This window comes from Hemicordylus capensis, chromosome 13 (assembly GCF_027244095.1).
Source record: "Hemicordylus capensis ecotype Gifberg chromosome 13, rHemCap1.1.pri, whole genome shotgun sequence".
NCBI lineage: Eukaryota > Metazoa > Chordata > Lepidosauria > Squamata > Cordylidae > Hemicordylus > Hemicordylus capensis.
The window spans coordinates 16,954,103-16,976,180 of NC_069669.1; the positions used below are offsets into that span (position 1 = coordinate 16,954,103).

At 41.8% G+C, this 22,078-nt stretch overlaps 1 protein-coding gene across 9 annotated transcripts in view; it reads left to right on the plus strand.

Moving 5' to 3' along the window:
- SDK1 (sidekick cell adhesion molecule 1) overlaps nucleotides 1-22,078 on the plus strand; it is a 733,784-nt gene that overhangs the window by 411,724 nt on the left and 299,982 nt on the right. For all 9 annotated transcript variants that reach the window (XM_053276314.1, XM_053276315.1, XM_053276313.1 and 6 more), the window contains one exon: nucleotides 14,164-14,247. In XM_053276314.1, coding sequence (XP_053132289.1) covers nucleotides 14,164-14,247 — 84 coding nt within the window. The remainder of the gene's footprint in view (nucleotides 1-14,163; nucleotides 14,248-22,078) is intronic.

The window sequence follows — 22,078 nt, forward strand, 5'->3', positions numbered from 1 at the left end:
TGGAGGAGCCCACCCTAACCTGCATCCCTGGGCCCAATAACCACTCCAGAACCTTCAGAGCTGCAGCAGCCAAAGCACATTGGCCCTCCCCACAAGAGCCCTGCAACACGTGGGACCCAGAAGCACCCCGTCCCTTCCTTGGAGACTCCTCCATCACCCCCGAGCCCCTGGGAGAGGAGGTGGCAGTGCACCAGAGTGGCACTCCTTGGCTGCTTGGGATCCTCCCTCCTGATGGGCCTCCTTGGGAGGAATGGCAGACCGGCTTGGATACCCTCTGGAGTCGAGATCCAGGAAAGGGCAGGGCTCTTACCAGCTGCAGAAGCCCGCAGGGAGTACCAGCCTTTTGCTGGTTCAACAGCTTCCATCCAGAGTGCTTGCTTTCAACCTTATTGTCCAGCCAGCTTGCCTGACAAAGGTTCAGATGCTTACCTGTTACAGGTTGGACTAGAATCCCAACCTCTCGCAGAACAGGCCCCCTTGACACCTTATGTGCACCCTCCTTATGGCTTCTACATTCCTAACTGAAATTTCATCAGATGCTGAACATTTATTGTTGTGAACAGATTCAGGACTGCAGCCCACCCATAATTGTTACCAGTTTTATGGCTGTGCACACCTTCTCCACCAATTAATCTGTTATTGGGTTTGCTCGGAAGCGTGGTGGTTACCAGCCTTCATGACTATGCTTTGGCTTAGTCATTTAACTCCGTTTCGTGCAAACCTGCATGCAGCAAAATTATACACTGAGGTACCAGGAATGCTGACCATGGTGGATAGGATACACCTGTGTTAGGGCACTCATAAGGGCACCATCAAGTACAGACAGGTTTGTTGAATGCAAGATTAGATTTTATTGAAGAGCAAAGATTTACAGTGAAGGCAATGGTTAGTGCTTCAGTGAGGTTGCTGGTAATTATCTTCCCTTAGGGGACTAATGTGAGAATGTGAGTTGTCATAGATATTGTAGAACTGGGAAAGGTGCAGAAGAGGGCAACCCAGATGATCAGGGGCCTGGAGTACCTTCCTTATGAGGCCAGGCGACAGCGTCTGGGCTTTTTAGTTTGGAAAAGAAGCGACTACAGGTAGACATGATAGAGGTGTATAAAATTATGCATAGAGTAGAATGAGTGGGCAGAGGGAAATGTTTCTCCCTCTCTCACAACACTCAAACCAGGAGTCATCCCATGAAACTGGATGTTGGGAAATTTAAGGCCCACAAAAGGAAGTACTTTTTCACACAGCGCATCATTAATCTATGGAATATTTTGCCGTAGGATGCCAAGACATTTGTCCAAACATCCACACCCCAGACAATGGATCTCAGTGGGCTATACACACTGATCTCAGAACTGTTACATCTTTCCCCATGCAAATCAGAAGAGATAGTCAGCATCTAGAAAGGAAGCCATTTTGAGGGACATGGGTAAGAAAGGAGACCTAGAGGGGGGTACATTTCACAAAAGGTTGCAATACAGCTTGCCACTGGCTTGGATGGCTTTAAAAGGGGCTTAGACAAATTCATGGAGAACAGGTCTATCCGTGGCTATTAGTCTGATGGATATAGGCCACCACCTCCAGCCGCAAAGGCAAGATGCCTCGGGATACCAGTTGCATAGAAGCAACAGGAGCGAGGGCATGCCCTCACCTCTTGCCTGTGGGCTTCCCAGAGGCATCTGGTGTGCCACTGTGTGAAACAGGATGCTGGACCTGATAGGTCTTAGGCCTGATTCAGCAGCGCTTTTCTTATGCCCTAATACACATTTACAGGTTAGCAGAGGGGATAGAGTTGCGGAGCAAACGAGAGGGAGAGGAAAGGGTGAGAAAGAACCGTTCTATAGCTACTGATATTGCAGCTTTGCTTTGTGCTGCAACGATGAGAAGGGAGATTCACTTGGCGGATCCGGACAGCTAGGTTTGTGGCTTGCAAGGAATTGCGGAGCCCCAGAACAGTGATTTCAGCTCAGAGATGCTCAGGCTTGAGAATCTCTAGGACTCATCCACAGCATGTTCAATCTCTCTGGGCTTTCAGCGGGCTGGATGATTGGGTTAGTGAGAGGTGGGCAACCTCAATCCCCGGGAAGAGTTTGATATGGAACTGTTCTGGGCTATGCTGTACAAATAATGAACTCTAAGGAGGGTTGTTGTTTTTTTAATATTCTAAAGATGGAGCTCTGCAGGGTGTTTGGTCTCTGTTGTGGAATTTCTTTCGTAGTGATTACCTTTAATTTCCTGGAGAGGCTTCAGTTAATTTCCTGTGGGTGTTCTCTTAGAAATTCCTCTTAAAACAAAAGGCTGGGTAGATGATCTCCCAAGGGAGACAACTGCACAGGTAAGGACGGCCCTGATCTTCAGTACGGGTTACTTGATTGACTCTCAAAGTCTTAACCGTGGGAGGGAATCTGTCCTTGCTTCCTTGACTTATCTGGCTCTTTGCTCATTAAGAGAGAGAAAATGCATTCCAGTCTCAGTGTTTTGACGCTCAGTCTATTCTGGTACCTTCAGGGCATGCTCAGGGCATTTCCTAGTCCCCTATGATTGCATTAATGACCTGAGGGCACTTACGAAAAGCTGAGGCTTTCTCCTTGCTAGAAACAGATTCAGTCTTGGGGGTGCACTGGGGAACAGGCAGGCATGCCAGCGTTGTAGCATATGGCCTGTATCAATCAATCAATCAATCTTTATTATGGTCTATGACTAGCACAGGCTATATAACAGTAATACAATAAAATAGATTATGAAAAAGAATGTTACATGTGTTACTGAGATTGAGATTATGGCCTATATTATATTCAAGTACTTTGAAACATTTTATGTCAGCTAAGAAGCAGGGTTTTTCTTTTCTTTTGCAAAGTCGTGTTCCCGTTTTATTCCATGTCCTCTTTCAGAATGTGCTATGTGAACTCTGGTTTTTGCTTCTTTGCTTTTTAAATTTTATTTTGGCTTTATTTTATTCCTTCAAATTATTATCTCCCAGCTTCTTTTCCTTTAAAGAACAGGAGTCTATTTCAATTATTTATTATTTTGATTTAAGCCCATCTTTATTCCCACAACTTTATTGTGTCTAATTTAATTTTGCTGCTGCACTGTCAGATCCTGCCCACCGCAGTATTTCAAGCACTGTTTCTGCCAGGAGGGTACTAAAGTCAGAGCTCAGATAAAACAGAAAAAAACAAACTTGGGCAACATTCTTAAAAGTTGCAATAGTAACTTTGATAATTGGCCCATCTACTCATATTTGAGTTGTTTTACAGTATTCGTTTCTTATATCAGTTTTATAGGGCCACAAGTGAATGAAGTTATGAAAAGAGCTCAAAGTATGAACAAGCAGATGGGAAAAAAAAGGATAACAAATTGGTTACCAATTACTTTTATTACACCCTGTATGAAACAAACCACTCTGATTGCAATGTTTACCCCCAGTGTCAGCCTGGCCTGCTACACTTTTCTTATTTATGAAAATTATTTATGGATTTGTGTGGAACAACAGGACGGGTCTCTAACAGGAAGCTAAGATAGCAGATCAGTAAATAATTCATGACAAGACTGGAACGCAAAAATGGAGCAGAGACGTTTCTTAATTAGTGAGGAAGCAGATCTGAGAGGCAGGTGCAGACAAGGATAAAAGATGATAGAAGACCCTCTATAAACGGGCCGTTCTCTCTGATCTTCCTTGAAGGTGTTTCCTCTATAACTTACATTATTAACATTGCTTTAGTAGCACTTAAGGATTCAGTTATGTTTGTCCATTTGTGTGAATGGAATATTTGTAGCGTATACAAGTTGATAACACCACACAAAAGTACACAAAATCTGTACTTGTTTGGCAAAAGATAGGAGCTTGCCTAAACTTGCTTAGAACAATATGTTGTCTCGGATGACCACAGTTGGTTGACAGATAGTTTTTATGGAATAAGAATGCTTTCCACTAGGTTTCACAATCCTGGTGAGACAATGTTGCATAGGACATTTCTTTTCAGGAGATTAAATATTGGAACAATAATCAGAAACTGAAATGTAGGCCTTTAATGGGTTATGATTTAAGTCATTTTGACAGAAATTATTCCAACAATAATAAGGGATCTTTATTCCCTTATTACTGATCTGAGAGACTTCATCCAGGAATCTATAGACCAGCTCTAGGAGAGCTTGTATTGAAGGCAAGTTGGTGAAAACTATAACTTAAGACAGTATGAGAAGTAATATGGGTGAATGATGTTATAGGAATGAGACGACGTGGATTTTGTCAGGGAAATCTTCTTCTTGGAAGATGTATTGGAAATACTAAGTTAGTAAGTATTCGGTTGAACAAATAGAACAGGTTGAATGTAAGTTTTATTGATTACATATTTGGGTGTTGCCAGAAGAAGTTGCAAAGTGTTCATTGCTACAAATTTCACAAATAAGGAAAGGAGTTAAATAGGAAAAGAGGTGATTTAGCCATAACTGCTTCCTTCTCTAATGCACAGAACAGGCCAGATGACGTTATAGTAACGTTGATGAGGAGGCCCTGTGATTAATAGATTAAGCAGCAAACTTAGAGGCAATGTATCATTTAACCCCTAACAGGTTTAAATGGACCCAGCCTATTTGCTGAACCAGCCCTAGGATGTACTGATTATACCAGGGCATTTTCATCAAACAGGCAGAGAAGCCAAAGTTCACCATCATGATAATGATCAGTACAGGAGGACCTTGTTACACACGGATTTGTTATCTTGTGTAACTGACACCCAACCTCTGTACACGCAGGGTGGGGGAGGGCTAACCTCGCGTATCTGTGGGTCGAGGGTGAGCGGGAATGACCGTGGAAGTAATTTCCAGTCGCCATTTTGAGTGCAGGAGCCATTTTATGGCTCATTATCATTTTTAAAAATAACATGTCCCCCAGCAATTTTTCATGGACGAATTGTGACTTTGGGCCATGGGATGGCATTGCTGGACTGCTGAAGGCCCTGGAGTATGGTAGGGTCCTTCATTTCCCTTTATTTTGCTGTTTGTGGGGCTTTTTTGGCATTTTCGGTGGGGTTTTTTCAGGCATCGGGAACCTAATCCCCATGATGTCATAGACGTAAGGCTTCAGTATTCACAGTTTTGGTATCCGTGGTACTCGCCAAGAATGGAACCCCCACAAAGACCAAGGTCCTCCTGTATTCACTTCTGTGGTGCTGCATTTTTCTCACCATGCTGTGCTGTGCTCCTGTAGTGACTGCCCTTGACCATCATGGTGTTGTTTTTCACCCTGATCATTCAGTTGAAACCAAAGGACTGGCACATGCACACACGTAAGAATACATTTCAGTTCAGTAAGGGCACATTAATTTTTAATTTATTTATCATTAATGTTTAATTTATTCATAAATGATTTAGAAGTTGGGGTAAGCAGCGAAGTGGCCAGATTTGCAGTTGACGCCAAACTATTTAGGGTCGTTAAATCCAAAACAGATTGCAAGGAGCTCCAAAAGGATCTCTCCAAACTGGGGTGGGTGGGGTGGGCAAAAAATGGCAGATGCAGTTCAGTGTTAACAGGTGTAAAGTGATGCATATTGGAGCAAAAAAAAAACAGCTTCACATATACACTGATGGGGTCTGAGCTGTCAGTGACTGACCAGGAGGGGTCATGGTGGACAGCTCATTGAAAGTGTCAACTCAGTGCATGGCAGCCATGAAAAAGGCCAATTCCATGCTTGGAATCATTAGGAAGAGGATTGAGAATAAAATTGCTAATATCATAATGCCCTTGTACAAACGATGGTGCAGCCACATTTGGATTACTGTGTACATCCAGATGTCATCATTCCTCAAAAAGGACATTGTAGAACTGGGAAAGGTGCAGAAGAGGGCAACCAGGATGATCAGGGGCCTAGAGCACCAACCTTACGAGGTAAGGCTACACCACCTGGGACTTTTTAGCTTAGAACAAAGACAGAAGGGAGACATGATAGAGGTCTATAAAATTATGAATGGTGTGGAGAGAGAGTTTTCTTCCTCTTGAATAACACTAGAACGAGGGGTCATCCCATGAATCTGATTGCCAAGAAATTTAGGAACAACAAAAGGAAATACTTTTTCACACAATGCATACTTAATCTATGGAATTCTCTGCCACAAGATGTGGTGACAGGCACCAGGCAGGATGGCTTTAAGAAGGGCTTAGATAAATTCATGGCAGTCAAGTCTATCAATGGCTACTAGTCTGAGGGCTATAGGCCTTCTCCACTCTAAGAGGCAAGATGTCTCTAAATGCCAGTTGCAGGGGATCAGCAGCAGGAGAGAGGGTGTGCCCTCATCGATCACCTGTGGTCTTTCCAAAGGCATCTAGTGGGCCACTGTGTGAAACAGGATGCTGGACTAGATAGGCCTGGGGCCTGATCCAGCAGGGCTGTTCTTATATAATCAGAAGCTCCCATAAAGTGTTCCCATTGTGAATATTGAGTGAGCTGTACCAGTGATGCACCAAGAAATTAAATGATCCCTGTCATGTTAGTAGGCTATTGCTGCATTGTAATTCCTGAGTGTGGCAAAGTTTTCGTTGATGTCTTCATATTGTTCCAGCAAAGATAAACGGAGGTGGTTCCAAACTCTGGTTTTATTAGCTGCAGTTGTCATAAATTTTTTTTTTAAAGGGCAGTGTGTTCCTAAGCTGGCACAGCCGTGGTTCTTTGGGGAAGATTTGCTACAGATTAGATAAAAGCATATTTCTTCTACTACCAGCCATAGAAAGATTAAGTTCTGTCATCATACTCATTTGAAAACAGAGCTAATTTTAAAAGGGGGGGGGGAAACAACCCAGTGTTCTTATGTTGTTGGAAGTCTTTTTAATATAACAGCTCTAAATAGTCATTTTTATACTGCTGTTTCAGTGGGAGTTTATGAAAGCCTGCCACTACATAAAATGAACAGTTGTGCTTTAAAACAGAGGCTGTGGCTGAAAATAAGACTTGGGGAAAGTTGTGGGGTTTTTTAAACCCAGTACAAAGACATCAGGATGGCCTGGTGAGACAAAGTCGCGATGCAAAGTCACAACTCTTCATTGCCAATGGCCATTTGGGAAGGATAGTGGCAAGATGGAACAGAGGCTAACACCACACTGGAGAACTCCCCTTTCTCATCTCTACAAAAAAACCACAACTATTTCGTTTGTATTCAAGGACTACCCGTCCTTACCTTATATGTCATAGTTTGTCATCTCCCCCACCCACTTTCTAACACAGCAGCTTAAGTTCAGAATCTCTACCCGAAGCAAAGGGCTATAATTATGATACTATATTGCAAAGGAAAGTGAATAAATAAAAGGAGACGGGACAACAGAGAGGAGAAATGCTTTCACAATACCTTAGAGAGCGCCTTCTTCTGCATGATCCCCACTGCATGTTAAGGTCATCTGAAGAGGTCCATCTCCAGTTACCACCGGTACGTCTGGTGGCGACTCAGAGGCGGGCCTACTCTGTAGCCACTCCTGGGCTGTGGAATGCATTCCCGGCAGAAATCCGTAATTTGAATTCTTTATTGGCTTTCAGGAGAGCCCTCAAAACCTATCTATTTGGCCTGGCCTTCCAGGGTTTTTAAATTGTTGTAAATGGTTTTAATGTTGTAACTGTTTTTTCAGAGTTTTAAACTGTTTTGATTGTTTACTTGTTGCTTTTATGGTGTTTTATAATCTCTCTTTTAACTGTTAATAGATTTTAATGGTTTTGTTTTAATTGTAAACTGCCCTGAGACCTTTCATTCTTTTTTTTGGCCCCACTCTAACTGTTAACTTACTCCAGCCTGTAAGAAAGTGGTTATCTGTGATGCTGAATCAAGGCATTCGTAGTATTGTTTCTTCTGTCCACCTTCACTAAGCTAGCTATTTGTGTTAGGAAAGGCCATTGGGATGTTCCTTGGATGCTTAGTTTTTGTTCTGTTTGTCTTGTCATAAGAAAACGTTGCTATTTCGTGGGTTTCTGAACACTTGCTAGAAATTTCAGAATGACCACTATGGAAGTAAATATGACCTCCTTTAGTTGGTGAATATTCCATACACAGGAAATATTCCAGTTAAGAATTAATTTTAGAAGCTTCTGTCCTCTGAGCAGAACCATAATTTGTGTTCCATATTGTGCAGTCTCATCTACTGTACTTTCTTCTCGAAATTAAGCAGTGCTTTCAACTTTTGAAATGGAAAGTTACTTTTTGAAACTGAAGTTGCTTTTCAACTTTTGAGTATGTCTTTTATAATGGATAGATTTACTCCAATTGCAATTAATGGCATCCACTAGATTTCTCCCCAGACATAAGTTGTAATGAAGACATGTACATAAGGCATTTATTACCTTTCTTCATAAAACGTGTTCCATGAGCAGAATCTAAATCATTATCTGAAATCTCAGTGAACTGGAATTGGAACAGAACAGCTAAATAACTCAGGATTCCAGTTCACAGTTCAACTGGGTGGGGGGAGTCTTAATATCAGTAGTTCTGTAGATTGCTCGGGTGTACTGGTTCCCGGAAGAAATTGCTTCATAGTGTTGAGCATTACTTTTTTTGTGGCTGGAAGTATTTTCTTATCTTCCTTTGGAAATGAAATGTGTCATATGGTTGGAAATGCATAAGTGTTGTGTGTCTTTTTGGCCTGACCCTCTGGTGTCAGCTGTGTTGTATCTACGCAGGATGAGAATGGATGGCATTTTTGAAATGGGAGGCTTTTAAGGGCACACAAGAGAACTCGTTTATAGGGATAGTAGAGTAGCCTGCCCTTGCTGGAAGCAGAGATTAATTGTAACTTATCAAGGAGGATCATAAACTATGTCTGCAATTCTGGAGTTAGCAAAAAAGTTGCTTTTATATTATCAGTTTTTGATGGTGGGCAGAGTGTTCTGTTGGATTTCCTTTACAAGATGTTCACGGATAGATGAGCATGTGGAAAACATGTCTCTGAGAGTCGTTTTTCTCATTAGCTGTGTTTTGAATGATAAAGGAAAATCATGTTGCCACAGAATCCACAAGTCTTTGTTTCCTGCCCATGTGCTGTAAGAACTGAGCCTATTGAGTGGGAGCCAGGAGTTAGGAATCAGATCCATGAGCGGATGGGGTCATATAAAGTATCCAAGCTGGGCGTTGGGATAAACCAAGAGCCAGAGTCATGGAAGTCTATTGTTGCTTAAGTGGTACCCCAGTCTGAACAGGAAGCCATCACACTTCTTCCTGTTGGGGCCAGCAGGGTGACTGGACTGACTCCAGGACCTGGGAAACTGCCCTGCCTAGGGTATTCTCCAGCCTGTAGTGTTGGTGGCTCACCACACAGGGCAGGTACACACAGGTCTGTGGGTTCCTGCATGTAGCCTTGGAGCTCCTGGCATGCAGATCTTATGTTTTGAATGTTCCTTGCAAGTCCAGTGATGGAAGGTAAACTTTCTCTTAGCACATTTAAAATTATTTGCTTCCTGGGTAAACCTATGTGGAATATAAACTATATATTTATTTCTGCTTGGCGTATCCGTCACTAATCCCATGCGTGGCAGCTCTCGCGAGAGTTCACGAGCAGCTGCCGGACTAGCGATGGGGACGAAAATAGGGATGAGGAGGTGATGGCAGTGGGCTGGCCAGGCCACCGAGAGCAGGAGGAGGCGGCAGGCCGGGTCGGCCACTGGGAATGGGCAGGCGGGAGGAGGTGGTGGGCTGGCTTTCTAGCCAGCCCACCAGCCAGAAAGTGCTGGGCAAAGGAGCAGAAAAAAGTGGGCTGTTCCTACTAACCAGAAACCGCGGGTAGGGGGGAGAAGTGGACCAGCGGAGGCGCAGGTGGTTTATGTTCCGCCCAGCTAGTATAACTTATTGTGGGGAGGGAGTTTCACAAGAATTTCAAAGGAGACCTCCACAAATATTAGCACTACTGATTTGTAAATAATAATCATTTCTCTGCTCTTGGCTTCTCCTCTTGGCCCTTTAGCTTGGATCAGTTCAGTATCCATGCAGAAAATATACTTTATCTCACGAGACGACACTTTATGTAACCAGAAGAATCAACCAGATGCTTCTGTACAGAGAGCCCCTGAAGCAAGATTATTTGGCCCAGAGAGGCCCTGCCAAACTTAAATCTCATGAATATTTTCTGCTCCTAACCTCAGCGATTACAGTAATTAAATGTAAATCATTTGGCCTGATCCCATAAAACCCTGCTACCATCCTGATAGTTTCTAGGCCGTTTCACTGTCAACATGTACGGTTCTGCAGGGCATTGTAATTTCACCACATGGCTGAAGTGTTGCCATTATACTGTTCTCCACTGAGCCGAATACTCACATTCACCTATTGTGCAATTTCAGACCGCCGTTATTCCCTGCCCTTCAAATATGTAGTACGTTTAGAGAGAATGGAAATGGCCTTTTGGAACAGCATTTATGGTCCAGTTAAAACATCATCCGGGATCATTTCAGTGTGAAATAAATGCCTCTAGGGGAAGGTAATGGGTTATGGTGGCACCTTTCTCCATCTTAGGTCGCCCATTTGGATTTGGGCCTCAGTGATTAATAACAGACAATCACCACCAACTAACAGCTGTTCTGCTAGCTATGGCAGATGACACAGTGATCCCAGTCCCTGTAGATAATGTGAATATATTCAGAAAAATACAGATCACTCCAGCTGGTGACTGGCAGAAAAGCTTTGCTTAGCTTCGACAAGGAGGTTGAAGCTGCAGCACAGCATTATTGTTATGTTCCTTACTACTAGCTCTGATATGGTTCTGGAGTAGTCCTGTCAACTTCTGGTGGCAATGCACCTTAAACTGCAGTAGCACTTCAGCTGGCATAGTTACGATTAAGCCCATGTAGCTAATGTCTGTTTTGTGCATTCTGTCTCTCTCTCCTCCAGAGAGAGAGCTGGAGGAATAGGAACATAAGAAGCAGCCTTCTACAGAATCAGACCATTGGTCCATCTAGCTCATTATTGTTTAAACTGACTGGCACTGGCTCTCCAAGGTTTCAGGCAAGAGTCTTTCCCCGCCCTACCTGGAGATGATGCAAGGGATTGAACCTGGGACATTCTGCATGCAAAGCAGATGCTCTATCACTAAGTTATGGCCCCATCCCCTAAGGGGAGTATCTTACAATAGGCAGTGCTCACCTGTCGTCGTCCATCCAAATGCAAATCATGGCAGGCCCTGCTTAGCAAAGGACACAATTCATGCTTACTACCCCAAGATTGGCTCTCCGCCCCTTCTTCTACAGCTTCATGCATACTTGAAACAGATGTTTGTCTTTTTTTTTCATTCATCCTCCAGCTGATGAGGAATATTGGGTCCAGTTGATTGGTGTCTTTCTCCCCGCCCTGATTCAGAGTTAGACTCTTGTGCCAACAATTAAGTCAGTGGGGAGGGACTTTGCATCAGGGCTGTGGTTGCTGTGAAGGATCTCCAAAGTGATTTCAAGAGACTAGATTTAGCCAGCAACATTTTAGGCGAGTTAGGTTCCCATCAATGGAAGGCAAGCTTCTGACATTACCGTGTGAATTGCTCTTGTTTGACTCGGATCAGACTTGCCTTGTTGAAAATCCTCCTCACAGTGCTGTACTAAGTTGGCTGCTTTGTCAATGGAACTTGGAGCTGTTGGATGTTTAAGTGCCACAGGCCCCTTCTTCATGCATGGTGGAGACGCAACCTGTGGATTATGCCCTACACATGCTCTTTTCCTTGCCCTTCCATCTGTAATTTGCTGCATGAAATAGTCCAGAAGCCATGAAAAAGCTCTTGGCTATTGCAGAGTTTTTTGCACTTTGAGATTTCTCTGACTTTGTGTCTACTTTTTATTAGTGCCAACTAGTTGCATACCCCTCCAATCACCATGCATTGTGCCCTGAGTCTTGTGCTCTTCAAGCACAACCTAATCAACTGAACTATTTAAAGCCACCACTGTACTGTTTTGAGTTACTGTGGATATGGCCTTGGTAGTTTGCTGGACCGGAGACCAAAGCAGAGGAACTAGGATGAAGTCTTCTCCGTCCTCCCTATTTTCCCAATAATGTCTTGCTTTCCGGTTTGTTTTTCAATGAATATATCATTTCATGCATACATATATTATTTGTGTTAATAGCCATCATTGACTTAGGTGCTGAATATCAATAATTCCAGTACATGTATATATTAAAAAGCTATCAATCATGCAGACAGCTTAGTTTATTGGCTTTGCTCTGGAGGTTAATTTTCCAGGGAATTTGGCTTCTTGATGCAAAGGAGATTGAAACTGAAAACAGATGCTGAGAATGTTTGTATTAATATTAGCCAGGTAAATGTGGAATTCTGCGGGCAATCATGAGGATTTGTTTGGACTTGGACGGACAACTTCAAGTTGTCCATCCAAGCGTGTACCAACATGTGCCCATCAGGCCTTTGTGTTAATATCCCTCTCTTTTCCTTACCATTGTGAATGTTTGTGAACGAGACGGTGACAGCAAAATTAGCCACTGTTTCTTCCAGACAGTGTTTATGATAGCATGTCAATGGCATCGGACATCTCCCCCCACCCCCCATAAAGGCAAATGAAGGGAAAGATCCTAGGCATCCCAGTTGACTTAAGCTGACAAGGAGGAAATGGATCTGCTGCCTTGACGAATCCCCGTACCATCTCTTCAACTAGAGGCTATATGGCGATATAGTTTGTACTAGCTGCCACAGCTCCATACAGGCCATAAAATGTGGAGGGCACAGCTCTGCCATGCAAGGCCAGCGGGAAAGCACAGACAAAGGAATTAATGGGTTTTAGTACCAACATGCCATCTTATGCTGCTGTCTTTTGCGATACGGAAGTGAGTAGTGTTGAGCCACGGGACATGTCTATAGGTTGTGCCATCTGTGAAGACAGAAGAAATAGTTATTCAGAAATAAATATAGGCATTGAGAGTCTGACGTCTATATGTTTGATTTTTAACAGTTGGGTTAATTCTTCAATGAAAGTATGGGATTTCATACACAACCACTTTTTAGAGACTCAGTACAGGGTTTTGCCATGACTGATTACTAATTGTGCATGTTTGGGCATCAGGATTAGATGTAGCCAAATTTATCCAAACATTAAAATGTACTTAAGAAACAGGTTGTAATAGTACAAACAGCAGTGAAGAAACTTTGCACTCTACAACTCCTGCTGTGGGTGATGATTACAAATGTAATAATAAGTGCTGGCCATTATTAGAAATTCCATTGATTGTAGCTCCTGCTGTGTTGGTCCCAAAGAATAAGGATTCAAAAACAGGTGAAATTATCTCTGTTATTGGACTGACCTGGGTTGTTAGAGGAGTGAGCAACCATTTCGTTTCAAGATTCAGAGGCTGAACGAGTTCTTTGCAAGCTTGCAATACTGTTATCTCAGCCCAGTAACTGATATTGTATTTCTTACTTTGAATCTCCTACATTCAGGGAGAGCATTATGAAATCTATTTACAGTTAGCAAAGGAAGCCCTTGTTAAGATTCTTATTAATAAAGTGCTGTGTTCCATCCTCTGATATAGATTTATTCTCATGCTGTGGTGCTTTATGTCCCAGATTTCATGGGATGGTACATAGACACCAAGGTAAACCCTTCCATAAAACACACTGTTGTAAATAAAAACTTTTATGGACCTCCTGGGATGGCCCTTCTAAGCTGAGGATTAAAATATTCTGTGATTCACGCCCATAAAATGAAAAGCGGCCTCTGCTCTGATGTTAATTTGCTCTGTAAAACCTTAAATATAAATTGGCAGTTGCTCAGTGCTCTTTGGAATTCATATTCATCATCACATATAATTGTTGAGGTTGTTTTATGAGGCTATCACTTAAGAGAAACCATAAACCAAAACAGAAGTCAAACGAGACCATTTGTAACAGACTGTATTTGTATTTAATGCAGTCTGTTACAAATGGTCTTCTGTAGTTTGTTGTGATCTAATATTTGCTTGGGTCTGGGAGCCCAACATGAGTCTATATAGTTCCTTTGCCTGCAGGAGCTTCTCCATTCATTTCTATGAAAGGACTTGAACACACATGGAAGGACCGTGGGATTTTGGTCTCTCCCTCAACATTAGCGGGTATCCCAGGGCTTACCTGAACTCTGTGTGTGTGAATCTGAGCTCTCAAGAAACTCTGGCTCTACTGGCCTACTGTTTGGGATAGAGATTTCCTTATGCTCTTCTGCTTTCTTTTCTTTTCTTAAGAGCCGCCCTATTTTACTGCTGAACCAGAAAGCCAGATTTTGGCTGAAGTGGAGAAGACTGTTTGTATCCTGTGCCAGGCAATGGGTAAGTGGAGAGTGGTCATGTTTTTACTTATATACTCTGGGCCATTTTATGAGCACCACTTTCCCATCGCGATAATGAGTTGCTCAAAGCGGGTAATTAAAATTAAAAATAAGAACATTACGTACCATGCCATCAAAAGCTAGATGCAACAATACAGGGTCTGCAGCAAAAAGAAAAGCCAAGGGTGGAGTCACAGACTTAGGTCTCCAACACACTGAAAGCCTGCCCAAAAACCAAATGTCTTCAACAGCATCCAGTTACAGAACACCTGGCTGGATGGGCTTGCTTGACCGCAAAAGGCCGAGAGTTCTGCAACATGATTTTGTCTCCGTCATTGTTGCCAAATGGCTTCAACTGTTGCAAGTTTATTTTGAATGTGTCATTTTGCATGATGGGAAGTAGCTACTTACAGGGAGCATGATCTAAAAAGATGAATTTGGTTTGTCAGCTGAGCAAATTGCCTCTCCTTCCTTTTGCTCGTGCTCCTTGCCTAAAAAGATAGCATTCAACAAACGCTAAAAAGGATTAGTGTCTTGAGCCAAGTGAATTAATGGAAATAAAACAGTGGCTCTGGGACCCATAACTTGGGTTGCAGAGAAACAATCAATAATTGCAATAGTTAAAGCTCCTTGTTTCCGAAAATTATGGAGCTTTTATAGTGGGAGGAAAATGTCAGCTGCAGGAACATTCAAGTGTAGTTACACTTTTGCAGCAATATTCAGATTGCAATTGGGAGATGTTTGATCACCACTAAAACCTTCAAAATATTTATAATTCCACTTAAAATGGCATGCCTTTTTTCAGGAGTGATTCTGCAGAAGCAGGTTCTTACTTCTTTTCAGCTTGCTAATTAAAACAACACGTAATTCAGTTATTAGAACAGGGAGCTGCAACTTTACACCTACCATCTTTACAGTCAGGTTCAGACATTCCAACAAACTTGAGTTGCCTAAATGGAGAAACTGTGACCTTGTGGAAGTGGGAATATTGAGATGGTTGGCCATGTGCTTCTGTATTGTTCTTTCTGTCGTGTTCCAAATGTATTGCTCTTCTCATTCTTAGATACCCTGACAATTCAGATGAATTTTATATAAACTTATTTCTTTCTGTCTTGCACTTAGTAGCCAAATGTTGTATGTTTGTGATTAAAATTTGCTCATGGTGTGTCAGAAACGGTCAATTTTAATCGTCCCTCCTTTTTCTTTTTAAGTTTGTTTTATCCTATATATTTTTATCTCAATCTTCTATGCAACAGATTCTAAATATGTATATGCATGTATGTGTTTATACTGATATCTACCTTCAGGGTAGATTTATTTGATCTGGATTGTGTATTTCATCAAAACAATTTATTGTGTAGTAAACTCACTGGGTTCATTGGTACTACTCAGGAGCAAGTATTTGACCTCTGCAAATCTAAGTTGCTAGAACGGTTAAGTGTCACTTTAAAGAAAGAAACAAAAGCCTATGCCAACTTTTTGGCCCAGATCAAATGTCATCTTGGCATACTGTTTGTCTGAACTGGCTGTTGTGAACCCCAATTGCTGGCATGCCCAGGGTGTACTATGTGAGGGGATCCGCACACATCATCACAGGCACAGTGGTTGCTGCTTCTTGTTGTGTTGTATTCACACAGTTGAATTATCACAGGAATGTGCAGGAAGAAAGAAAAGTCTGCAATCAGACCACATGTGCAGTTCTGTGAAATGACCATAAACTATCAGTGTAAATGGTTTCTTCCAGAGTAGAATCATTGACATCTGAGGGACTAGTCTCGAGTACGTGTGTTTAGGTATATTGCATTTGGTGTCAGGTTCCCAATTCACATTTCAAGACAGTACTGTACCTTCACATCCTCAAATGAAAAGACAAATCAGAGCTGTTCTTTGCATGAAGTATTATCTTCGTATGTTCACATTTACTTTGTAAAGTAGATGTAAACCACTTTGTAAAGTGCTATGTAAACCACTTTGTGAAGTTTGTTTGCTCAGAAGTGATATATAGGCTTTCTAGTAGTAATATTTAGGAGCAAATCCCTAATCCTCTGCAGGTTCCAGCAGTCTTTTTTCAAGCCTCCTCTGCTGATAGCACCCAAAATATTTTCATAGTGTGTTCACGGTTTCTTTTTCTGCTGACTCCTCTCATCCTACATAAAAGCATAAGACGCTCTTGCAAATGTAGCAGGAACATCTCTGACCCAAATGAAGTCATCATCCAAGTAGCTAAAATTTTTATTTTTTAAAAAATCCACATCATTCCTGACATGGTCAAGAAGTTCTAATTCCCTGAGAAATGAATACACATGTTGCTGAAGAAATGGGTCACTATCTCTTGCAAAAATGGAAACAAGCCAAGAGATTCCCAGACTTTTTCATATTGTCTTAAAGAAAAAGAAATAGTCATTAGAACTGATTGATAAGCTACAGAGTGCTTTCTGTTTATCACCTCAAAATCTGCTCAATTATCATCACACCAATGTGTATTCCTAAGCATTTTTAGTCATGTGGCATCCAACCAGGTCCATTTAAAGTTTCAGATTTTAATATCCACAGTGCTGTAAACTCGTTGCTCAAATAGGGATAGTAAGATGGTTATTAATCAAAGTTGCAAGTACCGTGATTCTAGACTTGTGCCTGCATGATCACAGTTGGCTTCATAGAGAGGGAGCCAAGCTATGCATGATGCTGCATATGCTGAGACTACCCAGTTGCCCATCTGGTCCAATATACGAATGCGACAAATATTTATATACCGTTTTTTAACAAAAGTTCCCAAAATGGGTTTACACAGATATAAATAAATACAAAGGTTCGCTGTCCATTTTTATAAAAAAGGTTTTCTGTGTGTGGAATGATTTTTGCTCTGGGCGACTTTATCAAGGCATTGTGCATGCACGTGCATTCAGAGTGAGGCCTCCCTGATTCAACGTGAGTGGGATCTAAAATTGACTGAGAGGACATTAAAAAAAAGAAAGTGAGCACATTCACACATCGCTGTCCCCAAAGGGCTCAAATCTAAAAAAGGACACATGATAGACACCGGCAACAGCCCCTGAAGGGATGCTGTCCTGGGGATGGATAAGGTCAGTTGCTCTCCCCCTGCTAAACAGAAGAGAACCGCCACTTTAAGAGGTGTCTCTTTGCTCAGTTAGCAGGGAATGTCTGCCCTGACAGTCGCTCCGTAGGGTCTGATGAGAGGCCTTCCCAGATCTGCCTCCATTTCACTAGACCTCCATTTAACTAATTAACTTGTCAGATCTGGTGACAAGAAATTCCCTTGGGGAGGAGTAGACTATTAAGGGGCTGCACTTGATCCTTAAAATGTGCCCCAACATGGGTAATCAGAAAGAGCAGGTGATCACCAGCCCGGGGTGATAAGCAGAAGTCAGAGAGTATCCAGACCATCAATGTGTTGTTGGGACCTGCCAGGCTCTTCCATCTAGCACAGAGCTGCTCAGCAAATAAAGAGAGTCGTTCGTGCACCTGACATCTGTTCTCTGTCCTATCCAGATAGTGCTCTAGGTACAGGTTTCTTGGTGCTAAAGTTAACAGCTTTACCATAGGCCCCAACTTTGCTGCCATTTGTTATGAACAGTGCTTGGTGGAGCCCAAATGGCTCTGAGTGGCCATAAAATGAAATGAGAGGGTACCTGCCCAGATCCTGAATCATGGCCATGAGATCCTAGTTGCACTGTCACCAGACCATAAACAGGCAGGTCGTCTCAGTTTTGCAGAACTCCTAGGGGGGGTGCTTTTGCAGAGAACCCACGTATTCATCCTTGTGCACTGTGGGTATGAGACACGCAGATTAAATTTACTTGCTGCAACTAGATTAACTATAAATACAATGGCCGTTTGAAAAGGGCAGCTCAATTGTTCTAAATTGGGTTTCCTTGATAGCAAAGTTCAGTTTTGTATTCCTCAACAGCAACTGAGTTGCAAATATAAATGCAACCTATTTTCCTTTAGGACTCTGATTTTTAAAAAATTATTTGGATTATACATTGTCAGTTAGGGTGTCAAAGGTGCGGTTATTGATTGAACTGAGATTCTACCTTATGTGGGGGGGGGGAATCATTTCGGACTATCGCAAGAACTCATCAAGAAAATAGAGTGAAACAAACAAACCCAACCATGAAAACTTGTAGTATGTTCTAGAAATGTATTTACATACATTTTATGTTTGAGAGTCTCTTTGACAGTAATTGCATTGTATTAGTCACCAGCTGGAGGTATGTTAATTACAGCTAGGATCCTCTTAGCAAAATATAGGAAGCTGGGGGGGGACCCAAAGTTTAGTAATGGTTAACATGTTTGAATGGATGTATTTTGCATTTTTGTGTGAATAACAACTTGAGAGATCAGTTTCAAAATTGAAATCAGGGTTTTAAGAAGTGTGGGATGATTAAGCATGTCCTTTTTACAGTATCAACTGCATTTGTTGTTGCTTCTCCAGTACAGTTGTTTTAAAACAAAACCTCAATATACACAAAATAAATGGTTGAAGTGGATGACCTCACTTCAGTGTGAATGATCTTGTAACACTTGACACACAGATGCTATTTTGCTTACTAGTAGGGAAACGGTGTCACCAGAGGGCCATTCAGTCCTCCTAGATAATGAGCAAAAAGTCCAAGCCCTGGCTTGCAGTGTGCTTCCACTCTATACTTCTATAGGTGCTCACCGGGATTTTAAAATTTAAGTAAAATAGTATTTTATTATTTCAATTTCTGTACATGGCTGAATGTTTTCACAAGCATATAGAAATCCACGGAGCATCATCAAGTAATAAAGTAGAGGAGAGCTGGTCTTGTGGTAGGTAGCAAGCACGACTTGTCCCCTTAGCTAAGCAGAGTCCACCCTGGTTGCATATGAATGGGAGACTACATGTGTGAGCACTGGAAGATCTTCCCCTCATGGGATGAAGCCGCTCTGGGAAGAGCAGAAGGTTCCAAGTCCCCTCCCTGGCAGCATCTCCCAGATAGGGCTGAGAGAGATTCCTGCCTGCAACCATGGAGAAGCCACTGCCAGTCTGTGTAGACAACACTGAGCAAGATGGACCAATGGTCTGACTCAGTATATGGCAGCTTCCTATGTTCCTATGTAATTCTCTGCAGGGATCCCACTGAAATGTCATAGCAAAGGTCTGCACCATTAGGAACATCGGAAGCTGTCAGACCACTCGTTCATCTAGTTCAGTGTTTGCACTGGCTGGCTCTTCATGATTTCAGGCGGGAGTCTTCTTTCCCAGCCCTATCTGGAGATACTGCCGGGGAATGAACCTGGGCATTCCTGCATGCATCAGATGCTCTACCATTGAACAATGGCCCCATCTCCTAAGAAGAATCTCTTATTGCTCACGTGCAGTCAGCCATCCAAATACAAAACAGGGCAGACCCTACTCAGCAAAGGGGACAATTCATGCTTATTACCACAAGACCAGCTCTCCTTATTCATGTGTGAGTAGATTTAAAAGCACATGGATCTTTGCCTATTCTTCATTTTTAAAATTGACTATTTATCTTGTGTTTCCTTCTGTCCTGGTTAACCATGATGCATGGAGCATATTTTCATTTTTAAAAACAAGTGTTTTTTAAATAGTAACCATGGTTTAATTTTTAAAAAAAAATCAAAGGCATTTTGAAAACCCCAACTCAGTATGACTCTTGACGACTGCAGCAGCTGTCTCTAGTGGATCCATTTGTGAGTTCCCTGCAGCGCTCTCTGAGTGCCCTCGAAATTTCAGCCGCTACTCATACGTTGCGCACCTGATCTAATAGACTTCTTCCCTAGTGTCTTTCCAAAAGATCTTTGAAGACACCTTCCCTGTTCTTCTGATGATGCGACGTATCCAGCAAAATCGGCAGAATCTTTTAAAGCTTCTTGAACTATCAGAGGGGAAATGTTTCTTATAGATTTTCCATGAACTTGGATGTTCAACTAAGCATGCTGGATCTTGTTCCACAGCAGCGTTTGTGGGCTTTTCTATGGCTTTCTTTGAGAAGATAATGAAAGCATCAGTGAGTGCCTGAATGATCCTCTCGAGTTTCACAGTGTTTAAAACATGGTGCCACTCTTCAAATGTATCCCGTTGGGTTGGCTGAACTGTAGGAAAAATTAAAGCAATAATATTCAGTTTTGTCAGTTAAGTTACAGTTGGAAAGAGAACTCTCCCACAGATAATATGATTAAAAATTTTGCTAACATTGTTAAATGATCAGAGGGGATTTGGAGGATAACACCGAATGCCAGATTTTGCTGCATTGTGTTTTCTATCAAATATAATAGAATTGCCATTGTTTAAGCTTCAAACCATTTCCAGCCTCCTCTGTCTGGAGGACTATTGCATTTTTGCATCATCTGTTTCCTCATCACTCAGTGGTAATTTGTTGTTGCCCAAGGGGATTTCAAGAGATGGATAACGTTCGCACTAAAAATTCTGACAATCAAACTGTACACAAGTTCTGTAGATGAGATACTGGTATGAAATTTAAATTGTGTTTATTTCAGAGTGGTACACTGCATCTATTCTGTGTCAAACCACGCATCTTGCACACAATAGATGATTTTTGTAGGCTATACATAGCTTTATTATTCAAGCAAAATGAAAGTTTCAAATGCGATTTCAGGAACTGATTACAAGCTTGTACAAAAATATAATTTCATGACCACGCAAATATTTTCCTTTTCCTCATTTAAAAACCATTCTCTCATTTGTCAGTAAATTCTTGAAGAGAGTAATGTATTTTTCATTCTCTAGAGGAAGATGAGCAAATTGAAAGAAGGCTGTTGTGGATTGTTTTTTTTCTTTTTCATCTTGGCGTTGTTGATTGTACATTGAATTTTTAATTAGATATAACATGACAAGTTATGTCTAAACTAGTATAGTAAAAACATGTAATGGAGCAGAGCTCCAAATGTTCAACCCTCCATCTGTTTTTGGACTACAGCTCCCATAAAGATTATCGGAGTTGTAGTCCAACATCTGCAGAAGGGCGCAGGTTGTGCAACCCTATAACAAAATGACATTGACTCTCCAAACGATATTTATTTATTCATCAAATTTGTAGACCGCCCCAAACTTCAGTCTCTGAACAACATAAAACAAATTAAGACAAAAATGAAAACCTTAAAACAATTGAAAACCACAATCAAGTTAAAAAGCTTGGGTGAAAAAAAAAAGTCTTCAAGGACTTTTAAAACCAAACCTCCACAAAGACTATGTGGAACAGAATGTGCAAAAAAGTTCCTTAGCCATTTTGGCTTTTTATAGATCTAAAGGTGGACAATTTTTCCCCTCTGTGGTTAGACTATATGAAGCTAAGGCTCTTGCTCAGCTGCTCATTGGAATTCAGATTTCTCCCCATCAGGACCTGGCATCTTCTGAAGTAATCCAATCCAAATTTTGGAGGAATTTGTTCCTGGTCCCTTGGTGCATGCGTATCAAATGCTGCTATATGTTTGGAGTCAGGTATGCACAGGGTGGAAGTCAAGGCCTGGATGCTAATCTGTGATTTTTGGTTAAAACTTTTCTCTTCCCTAAAAGCCTAATCCCCCTGTTGTTATCAGATAGTTTCCATTCTGGTTGGAGATCCTCTCCTGAGGCCAAATTACATCGTTTTGGTTTCCCCGCTGCCCTGTTATTGGACTGGGGCTACGAGTGAGCTACGCTTGTTCTCAAGCAGAGGATACTGGATGTGGCTCATCCAGAAGAACACACCCTTTTGTCTGATAGATCTGTTTACAGTCTGTCCTTACTTGAGGTCTGTCCTTATTTGAGGTATCACCTGCCAGATATTTAAATTCACGTGTGGTTCCCAAATATAGGAGAA